The sequence below is a fragment of the Myotis lucifugus genome, unplaced genomic scaffold, assembly GCF_000147115.1.
Source record: "Myotis lucifugus unplaced genomic scaffold, Myoluc2.0 scaffold_631, whole genome shotgun sequence".
Lineage (NCBI taxonomy): Eukaryota > Metazoa > Chordata > Mammalia > Chiroptera > Vespertilionidae > Myotis > Myotis lucifugus.
In genome coordinates, this window is record NW_005871679.1 from 1,057 (window position 1) to 8,506 (window position 7,450).

At 52.8% G+C, this 7,450-nt stretch overlaps 1 protein-coding gene across 1 annotated transcript; it reads right to left on the reverse strand.

Annotated features, from left to right (window-relative positions):
- Positions 1-543: 543 nt before the first annotated feature.
- CA3 (carbonic anhydrase 3) lies at positions 544-7,383 on the reverse strand. The gene is made up of 5 exons (XM_006105062.3): positions 7,087-7,383; positions 5,558-5,650; positions 4,554-4,616; positions 3,259-3,414; positions 544-1,438 (listed from the first exon to the last, which is right to left on the reverse strand). Exons 1-5 carry the CDS (start codon positions 7,330-7,332, stop codon positions 1,319-1,321), a joined length of 678 nt encoding a protein of 225 aa, XP_006105124.1. The 5' UTR covers positions 7,333-7,383; the 3' UTR covers positions 544-1,318.
- Between the last annotated feature and the right edge of the window lie 67 nt (positions 7,384-7,450).

Sequence of the window (7,450 nt, forward strand, 5' to 3'; positions counted from 1 at the left end):
ACCATAGACCAGACACTTAGCATATTAGGCTTTTATTATATAAGATTGATTTCAGAGAGGAAAGGGGAGATAGGAACATCAATGATGAGAGAGAATCATTGATCGGCTGCCTCCTGCACACCCCGCACTGGGGATCGAGCCTGCAACCTGGGCATGTGCCCTGACCTGGAATCGAACTGAGACCTCCTGGTTCATAGGCTGATGCTCAACCACTGAACCACATTGGCCGGGCTAAGTGGATGGACTTTTGACGTGTTGGACCAGGGTCATTCCTTGTCCCTCAGGGGCACCTATGGTATGAATCCCAAATCCTGAACCAGCCTTCAGACCTCTGGAGACTACTCTCAAATTCATGGCCATGTGGTCCTTTTGCGGCTTCCTTAGAGGCTCCCACTAATTGTCTTCACCACACCAAGGGGGTGGAGCATCCAACCCAACTCAGCACGTGGGTTTGTTCTTAGTTTCACCCTGTTTTGTCATGTGCAACCCCTTTTCATTAAAAACAAACAAACAAACAACAAACAGCGCACACACCAGGGCACGGAACTCTTCAAATTCATGTCTTTATTATTTTGCTGATCAGCTGCCCGCCTCACTGCACGTCAGACATCGCCCCACCTGTGCCAGGAGTCGTGAATCCCACCCGCAACTCAGAGATCCGGGCCGTTTAGTTAACAAGCATGCAAAACCAAAGGAGCGAAATTAAAAATAAGTGTCCTCCTTCCGGGAAAGAAAAGTATTAGGCTACAGTCAACCACCTTTAGGAAGAAAAAATTCAAATACCAGGTCATGTTTTCTTAAATCTCCTGGTCGAATGTGTCTTTGTTTCATTGATAATCAAAACCAGGTCATCTTTACAGGAGCTGGAATTTTAATACCTCATGGGCCTCCGTTGGTTTAGTTAAGGGTTAAAACACATTCTCATCTCAGTTCCGGTCTGGTCAAGTTTAATTGCTATATGACTTACACACGCCTCCACACCTACATATAGAATTACTCACTAAGGTGTTAAGATGGACAATGGGTAACGTGAAAATTGTAAAACTGAAGTTCTGTGAAATTTATGACAGAAAAATGATGCCCAATAGTTCTTTTCCTATATCTTTACTCTTCCATCTCTTTTCTGAAACTGCGCTACAAATGCTACTTTTCTAGGAAAGGTGATCGTTACAAAGGCCGGGTGCTTTCCTACTCATCCTGTCGTCAGTGATTGCATCGCTCATCGCTCGTGTGGAGACTGAAATACACGTGGCACAAGGAGCACGGGAAGGAGGCGGGACCCGCTCTCTCTCGGGGGCGGGTTCCCTTCGGGGAGGGCTCACTTGAAGGAGGCTCTCACCACCCTGCCCTTGATGGGCTGCGGTGGGCGCCAGTTTCCCACCAGGGGCACCGGGGGCTCGTTCTCCGCGCTGGACAGGAGGCTGCGCAGCTTGGCCATCTGCAGGGCAAAGGAAGGTGGTCAGCTCCACGTCAGACCAAGTGGACACACAATGCGTGCGACAGAGTTAGAAACCCAAGGCTTTTAAACAAGACCAGCAAACACAGCGCCTGCCTCCCGTGCTCAGTCCAGAGCTGGTGGGTGACGAGTTCCTGGTGGAACAGGCCTTTTCCTCACATGGGAAAACTATTTCATGCAGGACCGCATGCCCCCGGTCAGAGCCTCCTCCCCGGGTTCTGAAACAGTTCATTTCATGGAGGAGGGGACAATGTTGGTGCAAAGTGTACCAGTAAGTCGTCTTCACTGGGTACATGTAGGAATCCATTGTTCAAAGAGCACCAGGAACTAACAATCGCGCTACATTTAAAATGCTCAGAACTGATTCTTTCTCTTTAGGGCAGGGGTCCTCAAACTACGGCCCGCGGGCCACATGCAAATACAAATATTGTATTTGTTCCCGTTTTGTTTTTTTACTTCAAAATAAGATATGTGCAGTGTGCATAGGAATTTGTTCATAGTTTTTTTTTAACTATAGTCCAGCCCTCCAACCGTCTGAGAAACAGTGAACTGGCCCCCTGTTTAAAAAGTTTGAGGACCCCTGGTTTAGGGAGATGAATTTAGGAAATTCTTGTCAGTGATGCTATATTTCTATATGAAAATATTTTTAGTTTTTCTCCTTTAAGAAATTCCCTCTTTCAAAATATTTGTACCAGTTAAACCTGATCTGTTGATAGAAACGACCACGTGGACTTGAGCCCACGAGGCAGAGAAGCTGCTGCGTTAGGCACGGGAGACACCGGGAAGCCCACGCTCCTCACACCCCGCCTCCCCGGGCTGCCCACTCCTCTCCCCGAGCCTGGCCTCCAGTCTCCTCCATCACTGCTGCTGCACGTTCCTCAGAAGCAGTAAGGAGGGCGTCAGGGGTGTTGGAGCAGACAGGCCGGAGGTGGAATCTCAGGTCCTGCACTTGGCTGTGTGATCACCAGCTAATCACTTGCCTTGTCTGAGCCTCAGCTTACTGTACGACACCTCACAGGTGACACCCCCTCCCCAGGGTCTGCACCTCCTCCCCAGGCCTGGAGTGAGCCTCCTGCCTCCTACCCTGCACTTGGCCGCCTCCTGTGAACAAAGTGCTGTTCATCGAAACCCATAAGTGTTTCCAGAGCATAAACTCAGTCACCGTCCAGCATCTTAGCCGCCTGGAAATGGTGTGCGTTATCCTGGTACCCGAGGAAGTCACGCTGTGGGAGGTGGGACAGGCTGACTGTGGCTGTACCTGCCGGGCCCACTGTGACCTCACGCTGTGGGAGGTGGGACAGGCTGACTGTGGCTGTACCTGCCGGGCCCACTGTGACCTCACGCTGTGGGAGGTGGGACAGGCTGACTGCACCTGTACCTGCCGGGCCCACTGTGACCTCACGCTGTGGGAGGTGGGACAGGCTGACTGTGGCTGTACCTGCCGGGCCCACTGTGACCTCACGCTGTGGGAGGTGGGACAGGCTGACTGTGGCTGTACCTGCCGGGCCCACTGTGACCTCACGCTGTGGGAGGTGGGACAGGCTGACTGCACCTGTACCTGCCGGGCCCACTGTGACCTCACGCTGTGGGAGGTGGGACAGGCTGACTGTGGCTGTACCTGCCGGGCCCACTGTGACCTCACGCTGTGGGAGGTGGGACAGGCTGACTGTGGCTGTACCTGCCGGGCCCACTGTGACCCCTGGTGCAGGGCAGCTCTCTGAGCTTCCACGGGGCAGCTGCACACTTTCAATTTAGCATCACTTCCACGGAACCAGCCTGCGCTGCGTCCGTGCCGCGCTCACCTGGTCGGAGCTCACGGTGATGGGCTCCTTGAGCAGCAGCCACACGATGCACTCCTCGCAGGGCGGGGTGGTGAAGGAGCCGTGGTAGGTCCAGTAGTCACGGCAGGCGGGGAACAGGCAGGACGGGTCAAAGTTGGTGAAGGGCACCTCCTTGCCCTGCGGGGGGGCGGTGGGCAGGCGAGATGGGCAGGTGAGGGGCAGGTGCACTAAGTGTGCACACCGCTCTCCCCAGGCCCTCACCACTGTGTTTGTCAGAATAAATTCAAGGCTGCAGAGACAACGGAGCTTTTAAACAAAGCACGTGCCTTCAGAAATAAAGGGCAAAGGGCAAAGGGCAGCAGGCCGGTGAGGTCTGACTGGCTCGGGGACAGTCCTGTAACATGTTATTCCTTATCAGCTGTCAGTAGAGCTGTAGTTTTATCACTTCCCAACAAAAGGAGAAACCTCGCTAAACTGCAACAAAAACCATTCACATCAGTTAATCTTTGGGTCTTAATGGTAACAAGAGGCTCAGGTTCTGTTGAACACGGAATGCTTCCTGTGGTGGCAAAGCGCACCCGCACTCGATGGAGCAGCCGCAGACAGTCCCAGCGGGTTCATTAGGGGTTTCCTGTGAGGGTGACCATAGGTGGGTGCTACCAGCAGCCACATATGGCACCTCTGCAAATGTGTGTGTGCGTGTAGCGTGTGTGTAGGTGCTGTGCATTGTGTGTATGCATGTAACATGTGGGTGCACCTGCTGTGTGCACGTGCTGTTTCACGTTGCACATGTGGTGTGTGTTCATGTGCTGTGTTGTGTGTGCATACATGTTGCATTGTGTAAATGTGTATGTACATTTGTTGTGTGTGCATGATGTGTTTGTGTGTGCATGTGGTGTGTGTTGTATATGTGTACGCATATGGGGGGGTGCCTGTGGTGTGTGTGCATATGGTGTATGCATGTGGTTGTATGTATGTAGTGTGTGCATATGGTATAAGTGTGTGTGTGCATGTTATGTGTGTATATGGTGTGTGTATGTGGTGTGTGCATGTGTTGGGGGTGGCCATAGCTCATTCACTCATTGAGAAAGCAGTTATGTAACAAACTGACAGTGAGCATTACATAAGCTAATGCATGTGAAAGGGCTTTAAAGCTGTAAACATACGGGTATAATGGTATTTATCTGCATATGTGCTTAGCATACTCATCAAACTTGGCAACAGAATTCAGGTGAAAGAAATACACTTGAAATGTAGAAAGAGAAAGCTGACAGATCTCGTTCTCTGTTCTCGGAGGGAAAAGGAGGATTTTTTACCTTTGTCTTCACTTTGTCCAGCGCATCGAGAATCAGCTGGAACTCGCCTTTCTCACGTCCTATCTGTAAGAAAATAGAAAACCAATAATTACACTTTTCCCTTCTCCATAATGTAGGACTGTCTTAAAAACCAGTTTTGACCCATCCATCTGCAACCAGTACTCATAACTCTGCCAGGAATTCTTGCACTGAGCAAACCATAAACTTCTTTCTCCCCCACAAATTTCAGAGCTTGCATTTTCTGAACTAAACTTGGACTCCAGGCTTCTGAAGGACAGAACCACAAAATTGCATGTTGATCTGCTTCTGTGTCCTCGACCTTCTTTGCAAAGTCGTTCCATGTTTTTCTTTTTTTAAGATAGAATTAGAACCAGAATGGACTCGGTGTACCTAAAACTAGACTCCCACTCGTCTTTCCACTCAGACCCACCCCTTCCTGTGGGACATGACCAGTGAAGGAAGAACATAAGATGAATCAGGTCATTCAGAAAGAAAGAAGGCAGGTGTCCACTCCTGGCTTAGAGTCTAGATTATGTTACCACTAAAGTCTTGTGTTAACGACACTAAGGCCTCTTTAAACCGAGGCTGGCTCAACAACACACACATTCTGCGTGCTGTCTCCGCCGAGACCTTGAGCATGTGGCCTGCCTGAGCCTGGGGGATGCGTGGCCAGGCCCAGCATCACAGCGCCCCCAACATCGGCTTTGCTGGTGTGCAGGCCGTGGGATGAGTCGTGGGAAGGGGTAATGGGCCACGCTGCCCTCCCGCCCTCCGCACCACACTCATCTACAGATCCACATCTTGAGGAATATGGCAAAAGGTACACTTTTAAGGGAAAGCAGACATTTTGAGCTGGTCTTAGCAGAAATACCTGCATTCGTTGAATGAATACTGAAATTCGTTCTGCTCCCCGTTAAGCAAAAGGGGAGAGTAAATGGTGCCACCCTGAGCGTGGGTAAGAAAGTCAGCTGGGAAATAAGGCACTTGGCCGTGCGGGTCCTCACCTTCAGGAAGATGCCCACCACGGCGGTGCCATCCGGCTGCTTCAGAGCTTCCCCGAAGGTGTTGTACTTCGGGTTCCAGTGAACCAGATGCAGCTGGAAGCAGAGAGGCTGTGAGCTCATCCCCAGCGCCAGGGAACCGCGTCACATCCCCGCAGGACACCCCGCAGCTCCCGGCCTCAGGCCGCTGAGAGCGCAGAGAAGCTGGTGGGATTCTAACAGTAACAGCCACCATTTGGGTGACATGTCGAATGTTCAAATGTGCATAAAAGGAGGATAAACAGATTTAGGACTTTGTGATAAACAATGAATAAAAATTGAGCTGTGAAGTCAGAGATTTGCTCCCTCCTCTGACTGAGACAGCTCAGTCTGCTAGCACCTGCAGCACAGGGAACTGGGAAGCAGGGGGGGGGGGGGGGCAAGCAGGGATGTGAAGGTCTTCCATCAGCCTCCTGTTCGCAGTCGGGTACCTCATCCTAACTTAGAACAGAGGCACCAGGTAAATTAGTCCAAGGCCCATATTGAGCCACGTAGAATGGCAAGGGAACACAATATTCCTAGCCGTTCACACAATATCAAACGTGAGAGGTGCCCCCATGCACAGAGGTCAGGCTGCAAGCCCCTGTGTTTGTGAGGCGCACACTTAACTGGGGGAGATGTCTAGAGGCATTGGCAGTAGGAGTGTCTCACACCCGGGCTCAGGGGGGCTGTGGGCGGATGGCCACGCGAGGGCCTGTGGGTCTCCCAGAATTAGTTCACCCAACAGCCAGCTGCCTGAGAGTGTCCCCGGCGCCCTCGCTTCCTGCGCTGCCCCAGCTGCCGGAAGGGGGAGGGCGGGAAGACGCTCGCCTCTGGGCACCAGCCACCTTCGCCTCCAACACTCTTGTCTTCATGGAGAGAACGTGCAGGAGGCTTGTCTTATTCCTTGTAATTCGGGGCCTTGATCTGAGCTACAAATTGTGCTTTTTAAAAATGGACTCACTGAGACAAAGAGTGGTATTTGCTCATATTAAGCGTTGTGTGTGTGAATGTATGTGCACATGCAATCACACACGTATGCACAGCCTTCACGAGGAGACAGGGACTGGGTGCTGGCGGAACTCCTGAATGCTGTTCTTAAAGCACCTAAAGGGCTCTTTCCACAGGGGCAGCTCAGGGCGCAGGACAAGCTGCGGACGCGCAGCCGGTCTGAGGCAGAGCCCGCACGCCTCCCGGGGGACTTCTGACAGCCTGCTGTGCCTCGGTGTCCCCGCCTGTCCCCTGCCGCGTGGGGCTGCCAGAGGGCTCAGCAGTGCTCACCTGTAAGCATCCCATTGGCCAGGACTTCCTTCTATTCAGCTGCTGTCCAAGTTCTTAAAGTCACCTTGGAACTCTTCCCTCGGGGCGCCCACCCTGCCCCTTAACTGTTAGCCGCTAGCCCAGAAGGTTGGCAGCCTCAGCTTAGGCGAAAGGACCGTAGCTCTTTGCAAAGCTACAGGCTGGGCACAGAGCGGTGGCACGGCTTGGCTGTTTCCCGGGGTGGCGGCTCCTACCTCGGCGGCGTACTGCACCCCGTCCACGGTGTGCTCCGAGCCGTGGTCGTCCGCGGAGCCCCAGTGCAGGTGGAACTGGCGCAGGCGGTAGGGCCCGCTGAGAGGGCCGCCCCTCAGCACTGCGAGGAGAAGCTGGTCAGTGGGGAGCTGGCCCCTCCGAGCCCCACCCGACGCTGCCCTGAGGCCCGGGGGGGGGGGGGGGGCCCGGGCCACAGGGCCCCCTCTTCCAAAAGAGAGTCTTGGCATCTATCAAAGCCAACGCTGTTTCCATCCTGTCTTGTTTGTTGCTCGTTTTATTATTTTTTTAAATGGCAATTTAACATTTATGAGCATAAAAGCAAAGCAACAGGGTGAGCCCTGGGGT